Here is a 23,988-nt window from a genome sequence, read left to right as displayed (position 1 = left end):
GTGTAGGACACAACTAGCGGTCTAGGTAGCCACAAAGAGCAAAGTCTAAGTCCCTTTTCTGTGCAACCTGGAGGGCACAACACAGATCGATCCGTCCCACATGTCTCAGGGTGACGCCCTAGCACAGCCTCAGGATTCCAAGGCCTTTCTCCCAAAAGCCTTCGGTATTCCAGCCCACAGGCTCCTACGTCCCGCCCATGCTGCGCAGGCGCAGACACCACAGAGCGACCACTTGACACACATGCGCACTCCGGTTCGCTGATAGAGCAAAAATGGCTGCAGCAATGCGCGTGGCTGTGGCCGGAGCCAGGCTCAGTGTTGTAGTGAGAAGTCTCCGGGGCGCGGGGCGCAGCTTGTGCACCCAGCCTGTATCGGTTAACGAACGCATCGAGAACAAGCGGCAAGCTGCACTGCTGGGAGGAGGGCAGCGCCGCATTGACGCGCAGCATAAGAGAGTGAGTCGTGAGGGGGTCCAGGCCAGCCAGCCCGCCCCCAGCGGTCGCGACCTATCACAGCGAGTGCGGCTCGCTGCGTAAGAGACCTCGCAGCCAATCGACGCGATGTCTTGAGGGGCGGGGCGGGGCCGAGGATGTTCACCTTGTGAACCTGATGCCTTTCACTGGGCAGGTAAAACCAGGACAAGCAGCATTGTGCTTTGTCACTGTCTACTTTCTCTTTGAAATTTTAGACGAGCCTGGCTGGGCTCCAGCGGCTCGCCAGTTAACTTGGACAAGTTACTTATTCCCCCGGAGTCAGTTTATTCTTAACAGAAAATGGCAATAATTCTCCCCTCATAATGTTAGTGGAATAAGATAATGAAACAACGATAGGCACGGAAAAAAAAATCTTGCTCTTCTCATGCCCGGTGTAAGAGTGGTAGGAGCTTCTTGCTCCAAGGAAAATCAAGACATTTGGCAGGGGAAGTTACATGGGCAAACTTTCCTTCACCTGGGTAGGCGTGTGGTTTGTATAGGAAACTTGTGGAAACTCTTTCCCCAATGCCAGCTGAAACTCTTATGGGTCTCAGAGTACATCGACCTGCTTTCTGGGTAGGAAAGGCACCCTAGGAAGCAGGTGTTTGGGTTTTTTTTTTTTTTTTCCCCCTGGGGTTGCTCAGGTCAGTCTGGGTGTTTGACTGAAGTGAACAGCTCAAGCGCTGCCACCCACTGCCCGGGGTGCTTCTGTAGATCATTTTAGTAGCAGGAAAACAAACAAACAAATAAACTGAGGCCCAGATCAGTGACCTGGGACTTGAGACCAGGTTCGCCCAGTGGGCCCTGGACACGTGTGAGTCTGGATTGGTGTGCCGAAAGAGTTAAATAACCAACCTCGAAGGCACAAAAGTGAAATTCTTAGAGATGGACACTGAGGCATAAACTCACAAGCAGGGGGGAGGTGGGGTCTTCAGTGAGGAGATTTGCACCAGCCCTTTATTAAGTTTAAATTGAATGTTGATTTGATGTTGTAAATACCCGTTTGATAAGGGCCTGAAGGTGACAGTTCCTTTTTGCCATTTGGGAGTGAGATGTCACTTTGGTTGATAGTGTGTGGTGCCAGGAGTGCCCCCCGACCCCAGGGGGCTGTGTTTGTGAGGGAACTTCAGATCGTCCTCTGCAAAGGCCTGTTGGTGCTCTGTGCACTCTTTCAGTTGGGGTCCATCGCTCAGTCCCTCCCTGGATCATCACCCCAACCATTTCCAAGTGATCCTACTGGCTTTAGATGTAACCCCCAGAAACTTTTTCTTTTGCCAAAGCTGACTTAGTCAGGAGGCTGACTTGGTTTAAAAACCTCTCACTCCACCTGCTTTTACACAATTTTTGGACTACTTCCATAGGGTAGATTTCCAGAAGTGGAATTACTAGGTCAAAAGATCTGAATATTTTTCAACACTGATATATATTGCCCAATTGCTTTCCTGAAAATTTATGTAACACAGTAGTGTGGAGGATTGCCTTTTTGTGTTAATGTGCAATGCTAGCTTTGGTCTCTTAAGGGGAAAATATAGCTAGTTAGAGGTGTTTTTTGTGTTGTTTTCTTTTTTTAACAGGGCTGGTGGGGTTCCCTATAGGAAGTCTGTGAACCTGGGGGTATAGCCTCAGATGCTTTGCAAAGCCTGAGTTTTCTACCTCCTGTTTCTCCATTCTTCTTTTTATTGACCCTTGGGTCTCCAGTAAATGTTTGTGGAACTAGTTATCTTGTTCCAGGGTCAGGCTCTCCTTACCCCCTCATTTGTCCTCTCCACTTTTTCCTCCTACTCTTTATTTGTTTTCACAGTTAGTGGCTCCTGGAGCAGCTGGTTTGCCCTGATTGCTTTACTGGCTGAATTCTACTGATAACACCTGTCTCTTGGGCAGGTTGATGGAATAGAGAGAGGGCTTTCATGTGGAGTGAAGGCAAACCCAGTCCTCCTGGCCCTCCCGTGAACACTCCTTGCCTACTGACTTTGTGTGTCATGACATTGCTGAATGATTTTTGTTGCATTTTAGGGAAAGCTGACGGCCAGAGAGCGGATCAGTCTCTTGCTGGACCCTGGCAGTTTTGTTGAGAGCGACATGTTTGTGGAACACAGATGTGCAGATTTTGGAATGGCCGCTGATAAGAATAAGGTATCTGTTCACAATGGTGCAGGCCTCCAAGTTGCACTTACCAGCTATGGCCCTGCTGGTCCACTGCTGCTACTGCTGCTGCTAAGTCGCTTCAGTCATGTCTGACTCTGTGCGACCCCATAGACGGCAGCCCATCAGGCTCCACCATCCCTGGGATTCTCCAGGCAAGAACACTGGAGAGGGTTGCTATTTCCTTCTCCAATGCATGAAAGTGAAAAGTGAAAGTGAAGTCTACTACTAGATAATAACGTCCTGCCGGAACTCAGAATACATTGAAAATTTTCAAGTATCAGGTTCTGGAATTGCAGAAGTGCCTCTTGAGAAGCACTGTTGGGGCCTCCAGGTTCCCCACTCACCTTTGTCTGCAATTGAAGGAATGTGGGTTCACTGCTCATGCCTTGTGCAAAGTGCTAGCCCTGTGCTAGCCCTGGCCTAGCTCCCAGGGCTCCTGTGTGGTTTCCTAGTTCTCAAAAGTGTAGAATGACAAACTTAGAAGGAAGGTTGAGAATGTCTTTTGATTGGGTTCTGTTCTACCTAGGTACCAGGGACCCCTAAAGGCTAACCAGTCACCTTTTTGATATACTTTAAGTTTATGCTTTGGAGTTTTGGAGGTCAGAGTCACCGACACCTATTCTTTTGACTGGGTGTTCTCCAAGGTGCACAGAGTTCTTTGGACTCACTGGGTCCATTTTCTTCAGGTCTGTGATCAAAGATTTGTAACCTTGGCAATAAACTAGCCAGCTCCATTTGATTCATTATGAACCACAGAGTGACTGTCAGAATTCCAAGCAAAATGCTAGGTTTGCCTTAAGGTTTGGAGGGTGGTATGTGGCTTTGCAGAAATTGCCATGTTTCTTTGTATGTCCTCTTCTTTCTTCTGAGCCCTCAGTAGTGACAGCCCTAGGGGGGTCTCCTGATTATTCTACTTCGAGGAAGGATACAGTGCTTTTCACCTGTGGTGATGAAGCAGCAGCCCAGTGCTTGCTGTTGCAGAGCTAAGTCGGGGAGGGGGGGATTCCTTCATGTTCTGTATTTATACTGAATTTTAAGGGATTTGGGGTGGAGTTTTATTTTAGGGTGGGATCTTTCATTGGGGCATAATTGCTAGATTCATGAGAGAAGTCTTTGGATTTTTTAACCTTTATTTTTCTGTTTTTCTGGTAGTTTCCTGGAGACAGTGTGGTCACTGGACGAGGACGAATCAATGGAAGACTGGTTTATGTCTTCAGTCAGGTATTTTCTACTCTAATTGGCCGAGCTTTCCTTGAGGGCAGAGCCAGGAGCAAAATGTTCTTTTCTTTGAAAAGAAAACAGTTCTGAGGAAAGAATGCTTATCTATAGTTGGGGCTGGTGGGGGAATTATTAATTTTTTTAGTACATATGTCCAGAGTATTATACTATGTGGTTTTTTTTTTTTTTTTTCTTAGGGAGAAAGAGTCCTTCGTCTGTTTGGGGGAGGATCATAGGGCAGTAGTCTTGTAAGCGGTCTTGGGAGACAGGAGTTTATCCAAGTGAGTGAGATTCCCCTTGGCAGATTGGGTGTGTGCTGGGAGGGCTGCTGTAGTCTGGGCAGTGGATGCATTTGGGCAGAGGGGAGTTGACTCTCAGAACCATAGGCCCTTTTGGGCTTTCATGAATGTGTTCAAGCAAGTTTTGTTAGGCTGTATCAAGACAGATACAGTTTCTTCACATGGAGACCATAGGAGAATGTGGTAGACAGAATAGTGACTCAAAATCCTAATCCCTGAAACTCGTGAATATGTAATTTTACCTGGCAAAGTAGAACTAAGCTTGCAGATGGAATAAATGTTACTAATCAGTTGACTTTAAAATAGAACAGCTTGGGTTACGTAGGTGGGCCCAGTATAAGCACAAGGGTCCTTAGAAGTGGAAGAGAGAGGCAGAACGGGAGGTTGGAGTAAGGCTGTGTGAGAAGGACTCTGCCTGCAGTTGCTGCCTCAGAAGAGGGTGGACAGGGGTCGTAAGGGGAGGAAAGCAAATAGATGGTCTCTAGAAGTTGGAAAAGATAAGAGATTCTCCCCTGGAGCCTCCAGAAAGGAGCATAGACCCGCTAACCATGATTTTAGCCCAATGAGACCCATGTAGGACTTCTGAATTACAGAACTGTAAGGTAATGAATATGTATTGTCTCAAGCCACTGAATTTGTCATAATTTGTTGCAACAGCAATGAAAACTAATGCAAAGAACATGTTGTATACTATTTTTTTGTTTGACTTTTTTTTCCCCCCTCCACTAAAAGATGGGAATATATATATAAAATTCTAAATATTCAATTTCTTTTACAGATCTTAAAAGTAGAGAGCTTGTTTAGGAACCTAGAATGTTTTCTGGGTTTGGCAATAAAATAATTATACTTGATTATTTTAAAACTTAAACTATACTAATTTGCGAATAGGATTACCTTTGAAATATTTTAAAACTTTTTTATAAATGAGTCTACCAAATGCCTGACTATCTTTTTTTTTGTCATTTAGGAGAGCTAGGCAAAAAATTGTACAGAAGGAACCATTAGTAAGATAGCTAGAACAAAGAAAGTTATTGTGCTTTTTGGGCACAGTGTTCTCTGAACTTTAAGCAGATACAAAAATTCATTGAATTGATACTTTGAGCGCCTCTTCTGCCCCTGTTTGGTGGGAGTGTGGTGGAGGTGGAGATGATGAGACAGTTCTTGTCCTGAAGAAGCTGATCATTTTGTTGATGGAGTGGGGCAGAACAGGAATGGCTACATCTACAGTGAGGTTCCGGGCTAGCTCTCAGGACACGGAAAGATCACATTGGGATCCAGGAAAGCTTTAGGGAACATGGGGCATGTGAAATAGGCCCTGAAAGATACCGAGGGGAAGAATGATGAGCCAGCTTTTTTTGTAGTGATCCCCCAGATGTTCGTATCTGCAGGCCTTTTTTCTAGGAGGAGCGTTCATTTTTCCAGAGAAGCAGTGACAGTCTTTTGCACGATAATTGGCTGTAGATGTGTTCCTGGCGGAGGGAGGTCAACATTGGCTCATCATTCACTGTACAGATTGGAAACCTCACCTGTTTTCAGCCTCATCTTTGCTGCCTATAGGGGTGGGGGTTGTGAGAACAGCCCTCTGGTTAGGTTTCTTTAGGGAGTAAACATGCTTTCTCCTCTCCAGGTAAAGGAGAGGCCCTGTGGGGTCTAAGTGCTCTCAACCCAGACTTCCTGTCAGCCACTTCCCACCACACTTCTGTGGTTCCTGGGCTGTCCCCTCCTGAGGTTATCCCTCCACAGGTGTAGAGGCTTCCCCTTGCTCCCAGTTAGATAGTCTTGGGCTTTTTAGTCCGCTCATTTGTTCACTCTCTCATCTGCTGTTGTTTGCTCTTCTTGTTTTGTCCTCATGGGCTGAATCTGTTATTAATTCTCTACAATCTTTTTGAGGCGGTTTTAGGAAGTTGGTCATTCCTACAGAAAGCTTTTTATATCAGAAGGTAATGAAAATCTAGAGGCAAGAAGCAGCAGTGAGGCCTGTCACTCACTTTTTTCACCTCTTTTGTCAAAACAGCAAATATATCCTAGTAATAGAAATGCCTGTTTGACCTCCATAGACCCTCTGATAACCTCTGACTTTGGAGGTTAATTCTGCATGAAAACTTTTCCTTTCCTCAGAGCTACAAATCTTTTTTGTAGATAAAAACTAGGTCTTTTGCTCTTCTCATTACATGGACCCCTTTTAAGATATTTTATTCACTACTTATTCTATGGAATAATTTAGAAGTCAGACTTTTCCTCCAGTCTTTTAAACTTTTTAAAATGCTTTAAAAACTTTAAATCTGTGAATTTTTCATTTCCCCCTCCTAGTGGGTCTTCGTCTCTGCCTAATCATTACATATTTTTTTGATTTAGTTGTTTTCTTTTTAGGATTTTACAGTTTTTGGAGGTAGCCTGTCCGGAGCACATGCCCAAAAGATCTGCAAAGTAAGTATTTAATGTTGCAAAACAAACTCAGTACTTTTATCAGTTACATGGGGTGGGTCAGAGGTGTGCAGGATGTGGTGCTGACCTGAAGATTCCTTCAGTCCAGGGCAGGAGTTCTTAACATTTTTTGTAACATGGAACTCTTTGGCAGTCTTGTGACGCCTGGACCCACATTTTTACACATGTATAAAATAAAATATGTAGGATTAGAAAGGATTAAAAATATTTAAAATCACATATGTAATATATAGGCTTCCTTATTTAATGTGTTAAATAACAAGATTTAGCAGTGGATACACTCTGATTTCAAAGTAGGTATGAATGAAAACAGTATTTTGAGATTATCTGCAGGAACTTTAATGGGACATAAAAATCTGTGATGACAAAAATCACAGGTATTTCTAATACTTCTGTGGTTAATAAAGATGTAAGATTTTCCCATCCAAGTTCATAGACTCCTTGCTCTAAGGGTCCAAGTTCACAAGCCACTTTGGGTTCTTGGGACCCCCAGTATAGAACCCGTGGTCTAGGTGGAGAGTTCAGTTGCTAAAAGAACAGTGCAGGGACTACATGATGGTATTTAAAAACCTCTGCTAGAGATTAGATGCTCTGGAAGTGAGTAATTGTGTAGGTCACATTTGGAGAGTTTTGGAATTAAAGGTGCTGTGCTTAGTTGCTCAGTTGTGTCCTACTCTTTGTGACCCCATGGACTGTAGCATGCCAGGCTCCTCTGTCCATGGGGATTCTCCAGGCAGGGAAACTGGAGTGGGTTGCCATGTCCTCCTCCAGGGGATCTTCTCTACCCAGGTGTCAAACACAGGTCTCCCGCACTGTGGGCAGATTCTATACTGTCTGAGCCACTAGGGAAGCCCAGAGGGAACTATGGCCCATATGGGGATTGAACCTGCAACCTTGGCGTTACTAGCACCACGCTCTAACCAGCTGATCTAAAGGCAGACGTTACTTAATAGCTGGGTGGGTTTCCCTGTGTAACAGAACACCTGGCTACTCGACGTGGTGCTGTCACGTGTTATTCCCGAGACCTTGGGCCAATCACTTCACTTTGAAACCTTCCTAATTTTTCTTTTCTTACTGCCTCTGTGATGATGGTTAAATGAGATAATGGAAGTGAAAGTACTTTGTAAATTCTCCAGCACTGTTAAAAATGTTGCTCATTAGGCTGTCAACTACTGACCTGTGAGAAAAATCTGTCTTGTTGGAAGTAGAAGGCCTGAGGCTGGGTTCCACATTTACTTTCACAAAAATACTGCTTTGAGGGACTTCCCTGGTGGTCCAGTGGCTAAGACTCCACGCTCTTGATGCAGGAGGCCTAGGTTCAATCCCTAGTTTGGGAACTAGATCCCATATGCCACAACTAAGACCCAGTGCAGCCAAATAAATACATAAACACTAAAAGAAAAATATTGCTTTGCCATTCTGTCTTCTATCAGTTCTTTCAAAAGAGTAATCGGGAACAAAACTGACTATTGAAAAAATATTACAGCCTGGGCCTCTGGCTCTAGAAATTGCCATGAATAGTCTTGGCCTCTGCTAATGGGAAGTTCTTTGGCTCTGGGCTCCTTGGGGGTCTTTAATTAGCCCTTTAAATATCTGATTCTCTGTCTTCCATGAAGGTACCCATTCACCATGGGGAATAAAGCCAGTGTTACCAACTCCTGTTTTGAAAAGTACACTTAAAACATTTTCTAGAAAACCACTGTGGTGCTTTGTAAATATGGTTTTTCATAGCAAGATCAGTTGTCTCACAAAAAATTTCTCTGCTGTCTCAGATCATGGACCAAGCCCTCACAGTAGGGGCTCCAGTGATTGGACTGAATGACTCTGGAGGTGCACGGATTCAAGAGGGAGTGGAATCTTTGGCTGGCTATGCAGACATCTTTCTGGTGAGAAACTGTTCAAAGAGAATCAAAGAGTCCAGGACTGAGTTCTCTAAGCTGTGTGCTGGTTAGAGCTCCCTCATCTCACCTCCTTGTGTCCTGTGGCTCCTTCCTGTGTCACTGGGGGTGGCATGAGGGCGGATGAAAAGCAAGAGAGATGGGAGTTCCCTAGAGGCCCAGTGGTTAGGACTCTGCCATTGCCTGGGTTTAATCCCTGGTTGGGGGAACTGAGATCTTTCAAGCAGAGTGTTGTGACAAGGGGAAAAAAAAGCAAGAGACGTACAATGGGGAGGATTTTCTTCCTTTTTTACTCATAGAGGCCTCGTACTTACTGGGCAAAAACAAAGATCATTCAGAAGCGAAAGTCAGTTAAATATTTTTTTTTTTCAAAAGCAAGGAGGAAGGAATCTAAAAGGTTAAAATGAACTGACTTGCTGGAATTGGGAATTTTCTTATTATAATTTTTTTTTAACTTTTTATTTTATATTGGAGTATAGTTGATTAACAATGCTATGTTAGCTTCAGATGTACAGTGTAGTGATTCAGTTATATGTATACATGTATCTATAGGATTGGAAATTTTAAAAAAGCAGTGCTTTTTTTTTTTTTTTGGTTAAGACATTACAAGATCATTACACAGTACAAAGTTCAAGCTGTGGGGCAAAGAAGAAAGAAATCTCCCTTCCCCCAGACCTCACCATTCAGGAACATTTGGTGAACATCATTTCAGATGTCTTTCTGCTTTCTTACAGACTGAAATTAAAGAGAAGGAAATAAAAAGAAACACAAAAATAAATTAAATGTGTTATTTGAAGTGGGAAGTGTATTGTGAGAGTATAGTAAGGGAGGCTGGGGTGAGGGAGAGATCCTGCCAAATGGAAACTTAAGAGAAGGGACAGGTCAGCATTTCCAGGGAAGGGAGGCGAGATAGGAGGGAGACAGGCAGACATTGTTTCTAATCAGGCCAGCTGTTCTTGTCCTCTGGCCTGCAAGCTTATGAGGGCTTTTATTCCTGGCCACTGCCCTCTGTGATCAGACAGAAAAATGTGTGTTTACTTTGTGTGTGATACTCGGCTAGTTGTGGGAGCACTTGGGTGCGTTGAGAAGCCACTTTGTAGATCTTAAACCTACTTTTAAATCTTTAAACTTGAGCTCTAGGGATAGCCCACTAGGGAGTAAAGGAACTCCTATATATCGTTTACCCTCATTCACCAGTTTACATTTTGCCTGTTTGCTCTAATCATTTTCTCTATGTGCATATTTGCATGTTATATTTTTCTGAAACATTTGAGAATAGATTGGAGATTGTGCACCCTTTATCTCCTAAATCCTTCATTGTTTTCTAAGAACAAGGACATTCTTGTATAAACAGAGTACCATAGTTAGGAAACTTCATACTGACTCATTGATGTTATTCATATTCCATCAAATGATTCTAATAAAGACCTTTAGATTACTCCCCACTCCCTGGGCATCCCCCCCTGCCCCCAATCCAATCTAGGATTAGGTACTGCCTTTAGTGGCTCAGAGGGTAAAGCATCTATCTGCAATGCAGGAGACCTGGGTTCGATCCCTGGGTTGGGAAGATCCCCCTGGAGAAGGAAATGGCAATCCATTCCAGTACTATTGCCTGGAAAATCCCATGGATGGAGGAGCCTGGTAGGCTACAGTCCATGGGGTCGCTAAGAGTCGGACACAACTGAGAGACTTCACTTTCACTTTTAGTTGTCATATCTCTTTAATCTCCTTTAATCTGGAACATTTCCTCAAATTTTGTTTATCTTCCATGACTTCGGATATTTTTAAATACAGCTTTATTGAGATATAATTTACAAGTCATAAAAGCCATCCGTTGCATACAATTCAACAATTGCTGCTGCTGCTAAGTCGCTTCGGTCTTGTCTGACTCTGTGTGACCCCATAGACGGCAGCCCACCAGGCTCCCCCGTCCCTGGGATTCTCCAGGCAAGAACACTGGAGTGGGTTGCCATTTCCTTCTCCAATGCATGAAAGTGAAAAGTGAAAGGGAAGTCGCTCAGTCGTGTCCGACTCTTAGTGACCCCATGGACTGCAACCTACCAGTCTCCTCCATCCATGGGATTTTCCAGGCAAGAGTACTGGAGTGGGGTGCCATTGCCTTCTCCATCAACAATTTCTAAAATATACTTAAACCATTACCACAATCTATAGTTTAGACTCTTTCCTTCCAAAAAGATCCTTTTTCATCTGACTCTCTTCACTTAACATAATGGTTTTGAAGTTCATTCATATTGTACTGTTTATCAGTGGTTTGTGTTTATTGCTGAATAATATTATATAGATATACCACATTTTGTTTATCTAATTGATGGACATTTGGATTTCTACTTTGACTATTATAAATAATGCTGCAATGTACATTTGTATATAACTCATTGTGTGGACATATATTTTCATAACCCTTAAGTATATTCCTAAGAGTAGAATTGTTGTGTCAAATTATTGAACCCAAATTTGTGTGCCAGATGCACAGTGAAGCCAAACAAAACTAAAATGTTGGAGTTTGGAGTGAAGAAAGGTTTATTGTAGGGCCAAGGAAAGACCTGTACTCCTCGGTGGGTTTCAGGGAAGAGTTTTTGGGAAGGTGAGGGAGGGGAGTAGCAGTGTGTCTGACCTTCCTCTATCTGGTTGATGGTGAGATAACATGGTGGTGTTCCAGGAATCTCACTCATCAGCATTCTGGGTCCAGCCAGGCTGGGGTCCAGTGCATATGCTTAGCCTCAAGTTACCATCCCCCACCCTGGTGGTAGAGGGCCTTAGTTTCTGTAGAACTCAGAGATGTGTGTCAAATTGTTAGGCACCTCCCCTGAGGAGGAACAGGCCCAGGCCCCATTCACTCCCTTAACTAGTTACTGTTTGAATCTGCCCTTTGGAACTCAGGGAAGGTCTAGGAGGCTGAACCATTTTTCCTACAAACAAGAACTGCAGGACATAGTAAGATTTTTGTACTTGGGAAGGTCTTACAAGATCCTGCTCGGTTTCATTGTGATAAGTTTATGTGTAACTGTACAAGAAACTGCCAAAGTTTTTTCCAAAGTGGCTGTAATTGAGGGTTTCAGGCTCCAGCCATCCTTGTTGACACTTAGCATTGTTATCTCTTTTCATTATAGCCATTGCAGTGATAAGTAGTGGTATCTAAGGTTTTAGTCTGTATTTTTCTGCTAACGAATCCTGTTGAGTATTTTTTAATGTACATAGTAGTCATTTGTATATTTTATTTGCTGAAGTGTTTATTCAGATCTTTTGCTCATTTTATAATTGGATCTTGAGTTGTGCGAGTTCTTTATATATGGGATACAAATCCTCTATCAGATGAGATTTACAAATTTATTTTTCTAGTCTGTAGCTTTTTGTTTCTTAATGGTGGCTTTTGAAGTACAAAATTTAAAATTTTAAAGTCCAGTTTATCAGTTTTTTCTATTGTGAATCATGCTTTATTTGTCATATGTAAGAACCCTGCGCAATATGTCATGAAGTCATGAAGATTTTGTCCAGTGTTTTTTTTTTTTAAATGGAGTTTTATAGATTTTGGCTCTCATATTAGGTCTGTGATCCCTTTTGAGTTAATTTTTGAGTATGGTGTGAGGTCAGGGTCCAAATTCATCCTTGTCTCACCACCATTTACTGACATGATCATTCTTTCTCTCTCGAATTGTCCTGGCACTTTGGTGGAAAGAAAATCAATTGACATAAATGTAAGGGTTTCTTTCTGGACTCAGTTCTTTTCCACTGATCTATATGCTTATCTTCACATCAGAAGTACAGTCTCTCCTGGTATTCGTATATGGTGTTTGTTGATTCATTTGATGTTTTTCCACATGTCCCTCAGTCTCTATTCTTATTTTTTTTTCCTTTTTCGCTGTTCCTCAGAGTGAATAGATTCAGTTGTCTTGTCTTCAAGTTCTCTCAGGTTCTCCTGCTTGCTAAAATCTGTTAAACCCCTTTAGTCATCTTTTTGTTTTAGTTATTGTACTTTTTAACTCCAGAATTTATGCTTGGTTTCTCTCTATAATTTCTGATTCTTTAGTGTCTTTCTCATTTTGTTCACACATTGTTTTCCTGATTCCCTATAGCTCACTGAACATATTTAAGACAGTTAATATAACATCTTTGACTTATAATTCCATTGTCTGGGCTTCCCAGCAGTAGTTTTTGTCAGGTTCTTTTTTTCCCCTGTAAATAGACTATACTAGGCTGTTTCTTTGTTTGGTAATTTTTTTTATGTACTAGACATTGAATTACGTTTGGTGATGTTGGAAATCTAATTCTCCCCCTTTTTAGATTGCTGATTTTTGCTTATTGGGGGCTGAAAAGTGAAAGTGTTAGTTGCTCAGTCGTGTCTGACTCTTTGTGAACCCATGGACTGTAGCCCATCAGGCTCCTCTGTCTATGGGATTTTCTAGGCAAGAACACTAGAGTGAGTTGCTGTTCACTTCTCCAGGGGATCTTCCTGACCCAGGGATTGAACCCTGGTCTCTTACATTGCAGGCAGATTTTTTACTGTCTGAGTCACCAGGGGCTTCCATTTGTGACTTTTCCAACTTATTTTTGCAAATTGTTTTCCATTCTTGTGGCCACTGAAGTTTTAATTCTGTTGCAGGAAGGGGAACCCCTTCCAGGGCCTGAAAGTGGGCTCTTGTCAAACACTGAGGAACACACATGCTAACAAAGCAAGAGGTTTTATTGGGAAAGGGGTGCCTGGGTGGAGAGCAGTAGGGTAAGGGAACCCAGGAGAACTTCTCTGCCACGTGGTTTGCAGTCTCAGGTTTTATGGTGATGGGATTAGTTTCCAAGTTGTCTTTGGCCAATTGTTCTGTTTCCTGATAGCACACTCAGCCAAGAGGGATGCCAGTGAGAAGGATTCTGGGAGGTGGTAGACACCTGGCACCTCCTTTTGACTTTTCCTGAACTCTTGTGGTTGATGGTGGCTTATTAGCTTCATGTTCTTTACCAGGACCTCCTTCATAAAATAACTCATGCAAATGGTTACTATGGTGCCTGGCCAGGGTGGGCAGTTTCAGTCAGTGTGCTTCCCCTAACAGTTCCATTGTGTCTACAGTCATCTGGTGACCTGACAAAGATTTCTTTAAATATCTGGCTCCTAGGAGATGAGAAGTCCCTTTAAATCCCATCTCAGCTGGGAAGTGGCTTTAGCCAGTCGGGTAAAACAGTGGCTAGCCTCTGTGCTGGCCTCCCAGTGATCAAAACCTTTGATCAGTAACCAAACCCACAAACCTGACTTTTGGAGGACAAAACCCTTGTCACCCACCCTGACTCCAGCTAGCCACCCTAGGAACCCAGGCTGCCACAGGGTGTAGGCTGTGGGAGGGAGCTACTGAGACCTGGGACTCTTTGCTGCAGTGCTACAATGCTTGTACCTGGACCCACCTCCAGCAACAAAATACAGAGAAACTATATGGGAATAAAAATAACTTCATGCATGGGCAGTCAGGACAAATCCTGGACAAAAGATACAAAGAAACCAGAAAACGCAACTGCTACTTCTAAGGAGCCTGGAGCGAAAGCAGGGTGCTGTGCATGCCTTCTGCACAGAACACTACCGAGGGGGTGGGCAAACCACCTAAGCCACCCTCTGGTCTGACACCTGGACATACTCCTGCTGCCGCTGCTAAGTCGCTTCAGTCGTGTCCGACTCTGTGCAACTCCATAGACGGCAGCCCACCAGGCTCCCCCGTCCCTGGGATTCTCCAGGCAAGAACACTGGAGTGGGTTGCCATTTCCTTCTCCAATGCATGAAAGTGAAGAGTGAAAGTGAAGTCGCTCAGTCGTGTCCGACTCCCAGCGACCCCATGGACTGCAGCCTACTAGGTTCCTCTGTCCATGGGATTTTCCAGGCAAGAGTACTGGAGTGGGGAGCCATTGCCTTACCCTCACCCAATATAATGAACAAGCTCACCACCTGCCTGCCTCCCAATTTGGTAAACCAGCAACCAAAGGAAACTTGTTTGTTGTTGCTCCTCCCTGCTGAGCATGGGTTTCCCCCTCCCTCTGCCCACCCCAAGCCTCCCCTGAATTTCTTATCTGGTCTCTAGTTAATTTCTGCTAATTAAGGAAGCCAAGAACTCTGTTGCAAGACTACTATGCTAAATGTGAAAATTGACCGAAATTTACCTACCACTTTAGGAAGTCTTTTCTGGAAGCTACAAGTGTTCCCTTAGATTCCAGAGTTTCAAAAGAGTTGCTTCAGACAGTTCCTGCCAACTCCATAGTTATTTTGGTGGTGGGATGGATTCCTTTTCTATAATCTTCTTTGATGTCACTTAAATATTTTGTCAAACATATATTTTTAAATGTACCTTTTCAATTCCTCTGAACTTTTGGTACTGTATGAGTTTTTTAAGTGGTTACTCTTGTTGAAACTCAGCCTCTCTTCACAGGTGCCAAATAGAAACATGGAGACAGAGTTTTGGGTGAAGTAGAAAAGACTAGCTTTTATTGCTTTGCCGTGCAAAGGACAGAGGAGCCTGGTAGGCTGCAGTCCATGGGGTCACTAAGAGTCAGACACGACTGAGTGACTTCACTTTCACTTTTCACTTTCATGCACTGGAGAAGGAAATGGCAACCCACTCCAGTGTTCTTGCCTGGAGAATCCCAGGGACGGGGGAGCCTGGTGGGCTGCCGTCTATGGGGTCACAAAGAGTCGGACACGACTGAAGTGACTTAGCAGCAGCAGGCAAAGGGGGCCAGAGTGGGCTAATGCCCTGAAGACTGTGTGACCCACCCATGGAAGGGGTAGTGAAGAGTTTTATAGTGTTCAAGGAGCAGGGCATGATCAGCTCGTGGACAGTTCTTGGATTGGTTGGCATCAAGGTGAAGTTTCTAGCATCATCAACTGTGGGGAAATTAACGAGATGGCTCCAGTCAGGCTCTCTCGCTCCATGTTCTCAACACCCTCTCACCCTATGTTCTGTACACAATGTCTTTGCAGGGTTATGTAACAGCTGAGATCAATTATAGCAATACTCATGCACTCCACGAGATACTCGCTTGGCCACTGGCTACTTTTGTTCTATAAGTATATATAAGCTTCACCTGAAAAGCCCTGGCTGCTGGGGTGGCATCATGGTTATGTTATGTGAGATAATGTGATGACTCGGTTATGGCTGTTATGTGGCTGCTGCTCCAGTTGCTGTGTCAGCTAGGAGAGAGGCTGTGTTATGGCTGCCGTGCCAGCCAAGAGAGAATAAACGTGTCTGCAGTTCCTATGGCTCCTTGTGTCTTCTTCCAGCCTCTTAGCTTGCCTACCCTGGGTTCAATGAACAGTGGGAACAGCAAAACAGTTGGCATCACGAATGGGATCAGCAATACAGTCAACCTTCTGGTTTCAGCCAGCCCAGGGTCTATGCTCCTGTGGTTAGCATTTTTCATCTGGAGGGGGTGTGCTTCCTGTAAAAACAACTTAGAAATGTGTGTTAGGGGTTTATGTCTTTCAGGAAACTGGCAGTTTGGTGATTCTGTTATGTGGCAGAATTATAGTCTAAATTGTTACCAGTGCCTTAGCCCAACAGCTACTCTTTGTTTCTGCATCTTCACCTTTCCCACTCATTAACTCTTGAGTCAGCATTTTACTTCAAAAAAGACAAGGACAAGGGGCTTGTACATGGTTTCAGCTCTAAGGGTAATAATATGTAAATTTATCTATTTCAAATTGATCCTGACTTAATTCTGGTAAAATATGAGCTTTGTTCCACAGAGCTCCATTTTTATTCTCCTTTCTTTGTGCTGTTATTGTTATAAGTCTTACATCAACGTGTTACCATTTTTGCTTTATGCGCCCTTGTTGTTTTAAAAGTATTGAGAGAGAGAACTGTGTTTATGCAGTATTGTATATTTAACCATACATTTACCAGTTTTAGTGTTCTTACTTCTTGTGGATTTGAATTACCGTCTGGTGGTGTTTTCTTTCACCCTGAAGGACGTCCTGAGCTTGTGTGGGCAATGATAGAGCCTTGGTTAAGAATGCCTTAGACTCCCACTGTTCTTATCACACAGTCAGCAGTTTTTCATTGGTAAACACGCCTCTGTTAGTGTTTGGTCCAGTTTCAGAGCCCTGAAATGTTTTTGACAATTTAGTGATATTTTATAGTTGGTTTTTGGGGAGAGATTTTCTGAGCTCTTCACTCTGTCATAGCTGGAAGCCTGTTCACCCAGCTTGATATTTTCTGCAGAATATGGACAGCTTTTTTCATCTATTTTTAATAGTTGTGGTAAAATATGCATAATAGAAAACTTACTAAATTTAAACATTCTTAAATGTACAGTTCAGTGGTCTTGAATACATTCATGATTTTATGCACCTATCACCATTGTTCATCTCCATAACTTTTTGTCTTGCAAAACTGAAACTCTGAACCCATTAAACAATTACTCTCTGTTATCCCCTTCCCCAACCCCTGGTAATCACCATTTTACTCTGTTTCTATTATTTGAAGAAATAGCTTATTTAAGGAAAATTGCACATTGGTTTTTTTGTGACTGGCTGAATAATATTCCACTGTATACACATACATTTTGTTTATCCATTCATCTGTTGATGGGCATTTGGGTTGATCCCACATTTTAGCTATTGTGAGTAATACTGCTATGAATGTGGGTGTAAAATTATCTCCTTGAGACGCTGTTTTGCATTCTATATGGTATATCCCCAGAAGTAGATGTTGTGGGTTGGAAAAGAATTTCCTGACATGAGGCAGACTGAGAGGAGGATTGAGTTTATTAGAGTGGGAGATGCTGTTATAACAGCGGCTGGCTCAAGCGAGAGCCCACGCATTTCGTGGGCTAGTAGCCAATATTTGTAGCCTCACAACAAAGAAAATTCCTGCTGGAAGGGTGGCATTAGGTGATTGGTGAGGATGCTATAAGGTGGTGAACAAGGTGGATATTTTTATCTAATATGCTGTCAGAGAACAAGCCAGTTTAGATCAGAGGGGCTCTTGGCAACAGTTGTTATGGGGCTCAGTCAGTTCCGGAGATGACCTTGGTTGTGGGGCTCCACATCTGTGGCCTTGGTACAAGGCCTTGCACCTGTGACCTTGGTATAGGGCTCCACAGTAAACATTCTGGATTGTGTGATAATTCTATGTAAAGATTTTTTAGAACCCACCATGCTATTTTTCGCAGCAGCTGTACCATTTTACATTCCCACCAGCAGTGCACAAGGGGCCCAGTTTCTCCTCATCCTTACCGACACTGCTTATTTTCTATTTTTTTAAATAGTAGCCATCCTAATACGTGTGATGTGGCGTCTCATTCTAGGTTTGATTTGCCCTCATGCAAGTGATTCTGAGCTGGAGGGAGGGGCTTGCAACAATGAGGTGAGGGGCAACAACCATGCTGCCTAACTTCCTAACTGCACCTCTGGTTAGAATCAGCAGCTGACCATCAGAGCATGGATTTCCAGTATTTGGAGGACAGAGTCCTTTTTGCCTTCGTCTGGGTAAACTGTTCCAGGAAAACATGCATAGCTGCTGCATGTGCCTCATGGCTCAGGTTAGGGGCTGGGTAGGGGTAGCTGCTGCTGTGCTAAGAGCTGAAATTTGAACCATAGTAATGTTTTGCATACTCTCCCTCCAAGAAATAAACAATGAATTAAAATCAACTAAACCTGTAGATTTAGTTACTCCTTGGAAGGAAAGTTATGACCAACCTAGACAGCATATTAAAAAGCAAAGACATTACTTTGCCAACAAAGGTCCATCTAGTCAAGGCTATGGTTTTTCCAGTGGTCATGTACGGATGTCAAAGTTGGACTGTGAAGAAAGCTGAGGACCGAAGGATTGATGCTTTGAACTGTGGTGTTGGAGAAGACTCTTGAGAGTCCCTTGGACTGCAAGGAGATCCAACCAGTCCATTCTAAAGGAGATCAGTCCTGGGTGTTCATTGGAAGGAATGATGCTAAAGCTGAAACTCCAGTACTTTGGCCACCTCATGAGAAGAGTTGACTCATTGGAAAAGACCCTGATGCTGGGAGGGATTGGGGGTAAGAGGAAAAGGGGATGACAGAGGATAAGATGGCTGGATGGCATCACCGACTCGACGGACATGAGTTTGGGTGAACTCCAGGATTTGGTGATGGACAGGGAGGCCTGGCGTGCTGCAGTTCATGGGGTCGCAAAGAGTCGGACACGACTGAGCGACTGAACTGAACTGAGTCTTCCTCTGGAAGTTAAAAACCTTCAGTAGGCTCTGGAGTTCCAAAAAGTTACATGAGGCAGATTCTGCCAGTGCAGTTTTTGTCTAGGTGGGGTGTCAGATTCCTGGTGCTTCCCACTCTACTATGTTCCCAGAATCCTCTCTATAGATCCTTTTTGTGCCATCCTGAGCTATGTCCTGAGTTACAGAAATTGGGCTCAGACCCAGGGCAGGGCTAAAAATGGACGTACTTTTCTTAAGCTGACATGGCTCAGGGAAGGACAGAAGCCCGTCATTGGGCTCATATCTTGTCTGGGTCCTCCAGCCCCCTGGGAAATCTTGTTTTTTCCCAAGAGATGGCCTGAGGGTTGGCTCTTCACAGCACCGTTGTCCCTGTGGAGCCCTTCTGGCTCCTGCTGCCTCCTTATTGCCCATCTGCTTTGTCTAGGGGTGGGCAGACACTGAAGACTCAGGGTAAAATAGCACTTAACCTCTTAGCCTTACCCTGTAACTATTGGGTATCCTCTGTGTGGAGTGGGAAGGGGCTCCAAGAAGAGGTCAAGGGTCCAGGATAAGTGTTGGCCCTGTGTATTATGCCTAAGGTTTCTATTCATTCTTTCAGCCAGTTTTGTACAGACAGAGGCTCTGGCCTGAGGTGTGTTTAGAGGTGGGGTGAGAGTGGTGGGATTCTCTCTGAGTTCATTTCCTGGTGGAGCTTTTGGGAAATGAATGCCCCGTCAAGGAGAGAAGAGCTTATTTGGTCCAGAAAGTAATATGTCAACCCTCCCACCAGTTATGGGGAGAAGATCCCATATACAATATTGGAAGAATACTGTACAGATTAGCTCTCTTGGATAGAATTTCTGTGAATAAAAGCCAAATGTACTTTCACTGTTGCCTCTGTCTTTCTGCAGATAATGCCTTGAACACCTCTGTAACCAGATACCTTTGCCTTTCTCTTTTGGCAGAGGAATGTCACGGCATCCGGAGTCATCCCTCAGATTTCTCTGATCATGGGCCCATGTGCTGGTGGGGCTGTCTACTCCCCAGCCTTAACAGACTTCACGTTCATGGTGAAGGTAAGAAAGAAATGCCTGGTTCTCCTCCCCTTTGAGAGTTATGCAGCACCTCACCTGCAATAGCAATCATTCCTGACCCAGATCTGGGTTGTTATCTGTACAGTTGTATTGACTTTCAATGTAGTGATGATAAAATCTTGGTAGGGAGAAAGTTCTGGCATGAAAATGCAGCTTGTGTGCATTCAGTGGCAGAATGTGCTTGGGTACTTCATTGGTGGGTGATTTTACTTGCTGATAAGAATTGCAGATGGTTTTAGGTAATCAAAGGATTCTATCCTCTGTCCAAACAGGTGATTATTTACTGGATTCTATTAGAAAGTTTCTCATGGAAAACTTTTCTGTAATCTGTTTCACTGGGAAGTTGTTTCTTATGTTCTGCCTTTATTTCTTCAGCTCTTTGCCATTTTATTATATTTTGTCTATGATGATAATGTTAAATCTGATTTCTAGCTTCATTGTGCAAGGTACATATCTTTATTACATGATTTAGATGACTTGATATTTTAAAATGATTTTGGGGGACTTCCCTGGCAGTTTAGTGGTTAAGACTTTGCCTTCAAATGCAGGGAGTTTGGGTTTGATCCCTGGGTCAGGAATATCCCCTAGAGAAGGGAATGACAAGCCACTCCAGTATTCTTGCCAGGAGAATTCCATGGACAGAGGAGCCTGGTGGGCTACAGTCCATGGGGTCACAAAGAGTCAGACATGACTGAGTGACTAACATACTTTTCTGGGAGCTAAGATCCCATAGTCCTCATGGCCAAAAAACCAAAACATAAACAACAGAAGCAATATTGTAAAAATTCAGGAAAGACTTTAAAAATGGTCCACATTTTAAAAAAAAGTCATATAAATGGAATCATACAATATGTAGCCTTTGGAAAAAAAAGATTTTTAAAAGAAGCCTATTTGAAATCATACGTATGTAATTACCCTTACCCTGATACTTAAAAAAGTCTTTTCTTTTAAAATATTTTGAAACATAATGAGCAATAAATGTCAACACAAATTAGTGTGCAAAATGAAAGAGAATCATCCAAGATGAAAACAGTGTAAACACAGGGAGCATACATAGGAAACGCTTTTCTCTTTGGCATTAGGAATTAAGATTTAGCAGAGTCCTTACCCCTTGATTCAACTATTTTTTCTTAGAGATGGATTAAAAACAACCTAAAAGTTCAATGTTCCATTTAGGTTGGGCTTTAAAAATTAAGATGACCACATCCCTTGCTTCCTGAACAAAGCGGGATTCCTTGAACTGCCCACTAAATCTGTGTATGCCATACCTACCTGGTGCTACCCTAGTTGTCTTCCTACCTGGTAGGAATGGAGGTGTGGGATCAGTTCCTTTGGCTAAAGCCTTCTTTCCTCCTCTCCCTACTTACATGCTGGGATTTTAAAACATTTTCCCCTGTTTTATTGAGATATAATTGACATATATAACATTGTTCTAGTTTAAAGTGTACATGTTGATTTGATACTTACATATTGCAAAATGATTACCCCCATAGTCCTCGCATAAGTGCCAGTCCTATTTTGTGATGATAACACTTAAGATCTACTCTCTCAGCAATTTTCTGGTATATGATATGATATTTACTGATAACTAATCACCATGTTGTACAGTAAATCCCCAGAACTTATTCATCTTATAATTGGAAGGTTGTATCTTTCAATTAACATGCCCCCCCAACTTGGTAACCACCATTCTTTTTCTACTAGTTCAGCTGTTTTAGAGTCCACATATAAATGAGATCATACAGTATTTCTCTTTCTCTGACTTATTTTACTTAGTATATGCTAAGCAAAGTGCCCTAAGGGTCTATTCATGTCACAAATGGTAGGATTTCCTTTTTTATCATGGCTTAATATTTCTCTGGGCGTGGTTGTGTGTGTTTCATTTTCTTCATTGATATGCATATCCAATGGATAATGCTGTGTGTGTGTGTGTGTGTGTGTGTGTGTGTGTGTGTCACATTTTTTTAATCCATTCATCCATTGGTGGGCCCTTAGGTTGTTTCCGTATTTTGGTTATTGTGAATAATGCTGTATTGAACATGGAAATGCAGTTATCTCTTTGAGGTCCTGATTTGAATTCCTTTGGATATATACCCAGAAGTGAGATTGCTGTATCATTTTATCGTCCTGTTTTTAGCTTTTTGAGGAATCTTTCCATATTTTTTTCTACAATGGCTCTATCAATTTACATTCCTACCAATGTGCACAAGTGTTCCGTTTTTTCCCCACATCCTCATGAACACTTGTCATTTCTTGACTTTTTGGTAATTGCCATTCTAACAGGTGTGAAGCTAAAACCTCATCGTGGTTTTGGTTTGCATTTCCCTGATGATGAGTGATATTGAGCATCTTTTCATGTACTCATTTTTATATTCTCTTTGGAAAAATACATGTTCAGATCCTTTGCCCATTTTTTAATCAAAAAAACTTTGCTGTTGCTTGAGTTCTCTATATATTTTGAATATTAACTCCTTATTAGATATATGATTTGCAAATAGTTTCTCCCATTCAGTAGGTTGCCGTTTCATTTTGTTGATTGTTTCTTTTGCTCTGTAGAAGCTTTTTAGTTTGATATAGTCCCACTTACTAAATTGTTTTTAAAAATTCATTTGTTTATGGCTGTGCTGGGTCTTTATTGCTGTTCTAGGTGTGAGGGCTTCTGTAATTGGAACGTGTGGGCTCTGGAATGCTGGCTCAGTAGATGTGGAGCATGGCCTTAGTTGCTTGGTGGCATGTGTGATCTTCCCAGTCCGAGGATCAAAGCTGTGTCTCCTGCATTGGCAGGCGGTTTCTTTATCACTGAGCCACTATGGAAGCCTCACACCTATTTTGCTTCTGTTGCATACCCTTTTGGTGTCATACATAAAATTGTTGCCAAGACCAGTGTTAGGGAGTATTTCCCCTGTGGTTTTTTTCTAGGAGTTTTACAGCTTCAGGTTTTTAAGTTGTTAATTCATTTTAAGTTAATTTTTGTGAGAGGTGCAAGATATGGGTCCAAGTCCAGTTTCACTTTCTGCATGTGGTTATCCAGTTTTCCCATTGTAAATCTACTGAAGAGACTATCTTTTCCTCACTGAGTATTCTTGACTCACTTATCAAGTATTCATTGACTGTGTATGTGAGTGCTTGTTTCTGGGCTCTTGATTCTGTTCCATTAATCCATTTATGTTCCATAAAAAGAGTTTCTCTTTTTATGCCATGATGACAGATTTCTGTTGAAATGCCATTGCAGTTTTGATAGGAGTTGCATGGAATTTATACATGGCTTTGGGTAGTATGAACATTTTGACAATATTTTTATCCATAAACATGGGTTTTTTTCCTCCCATTTATTTGTGTCTTCTTTGGTGTTTTTCATCAAAGTCCTGTAGTTTTCAATTCCTTGGTTAAATTAATCCCTAGGTATTGTAATGTTCGATGCTATTGTGAATAGGCTGGTTTTATTTCTTTCTCAGATATTTTGTATATAGTATGTAGAAATATAGCTGATTTCTATGTTGACTTTGTATGCTTTGTCTTTTAATCCTGTGTTTTCATCCTAAGTAATTCCATTCTTCACTGGTAGAACTTTAATACCTATGTATTGGTACCACCTCCTCTTTCTCGTTCTCCACAACTAATCATTAAGCCTTAACCAGTCTGCATCTTAAATGTTTAATGAGAGTACAGTAAAAATGCTAGCAGATTCTCTTTTAAAGGACTAGACAAGGTAACTATAAAGTTCGTATTAGGGGGAAAACCACAGTGTAAAAATAGACATACCATGAAGGAAGTGCAGTGAAGGGCTAGTGCTGCCAGGAGAGAAAATACATTATAAAGCTAAAATAACTAAAACTGTTTGGTCAGTTTGTAAATAAATAGCTGCTGCTGCTAAGTCACTTCAGTCATGTCTGACCTGTGTGACCCCATGGATGGCAGCCCACCAGGCTCCCCCATCCCTGGGATTCTCAAGGCAAGCACTCTGGAGTGGGTTGCCATTTCCTTCTCCAATGCATGAAAGTGAAAAGTGAAAGTGAAATCGCTTAGTCATGTCCAACTCTTAGCAACCCCATGGACTGCAGCCCACCAGGCTCCTCTGTCCATGGGATTTTCCAGGCAGGAGTACTGGAGTGGGTTGCCATTGCCCACTTACTTGCCATTGCCATTTACTTCTCTGTAGTAAATAAGTGGACCAGGGAGCAGAACAGAATTGAGAAATAAATCTAAATATACTTGTGTGTGTTAGTCTCTCAGTCATGTC

General features: G+C 42.7%; 1 protein-coding gene across 3 annotated transcripts in view; it reads left to right on the top strand.

The window, feature by feature from the left end:
* The first annotated feature begins 232 nt into the window (after positions 1 to 232).
* PCCB (propionyl-CoA carboxylase subunit beta) overlaps positions 233 to 23,988 on the top strand; it is a 92,606-nt gene continuing 68,850 nt past the window's right edge. Inside the window, exons 1-6 of one of the 3 annotated variants that reach the window (XM_025291362.3) lie at positions 233 to 455; positions 2,487 to 2,606; positions 3,771 to 3,839; positions 6,506 to 6,562; positions 8,353 to 8,466; positions 19,620 to 19,730. In XM_025291362.3, the coding sequence (XP_025147147.1) occupies positions 273 to 455; positions 2,487 to 2,606; positions 3,771 to 3,839; positions 6,506 to 6,562; positions 8,353 to 8,466; positions 19,620 to 19,730 (654 nt within the window). In that variant the 5' untranslated portion in view covers positions 233 to 272. Of the gene's footprint in view, positions 456 to 913; positions 953 to 2,486; positions 2,607 to 3,770; positions 3,840 to 6,505; positions 6,563 to 8,352; positions 8,467 to 19,619; positions 19,731 to 23,988 lie in introns of those variants that run through there. The other 2 variants (XM_025291351.3, XM_044946856.1) reach the window with 2 other exon arrangements.

Source organism: Bubalus bubalis, chromosome 1 (genome assembly GCF_019923935.1).
Source record: "Bubalus bubalis isolate 160015118507 breed Murrah chromosome 1, NDDB_SH_1, whole genome shotgun sequence".
NCBI classification, from domain to species: domain Eukaryota; kingdom Metazoa; phylum Chordata; class Mammalia; order Artiodactyla; family Bovidae; genus Bubalus; species Bubalus bubalis.
Note: the sequence above shows the minus strand (reverse complement) of the source record. Positions and strands in the feature narration are given on the sequence as shown.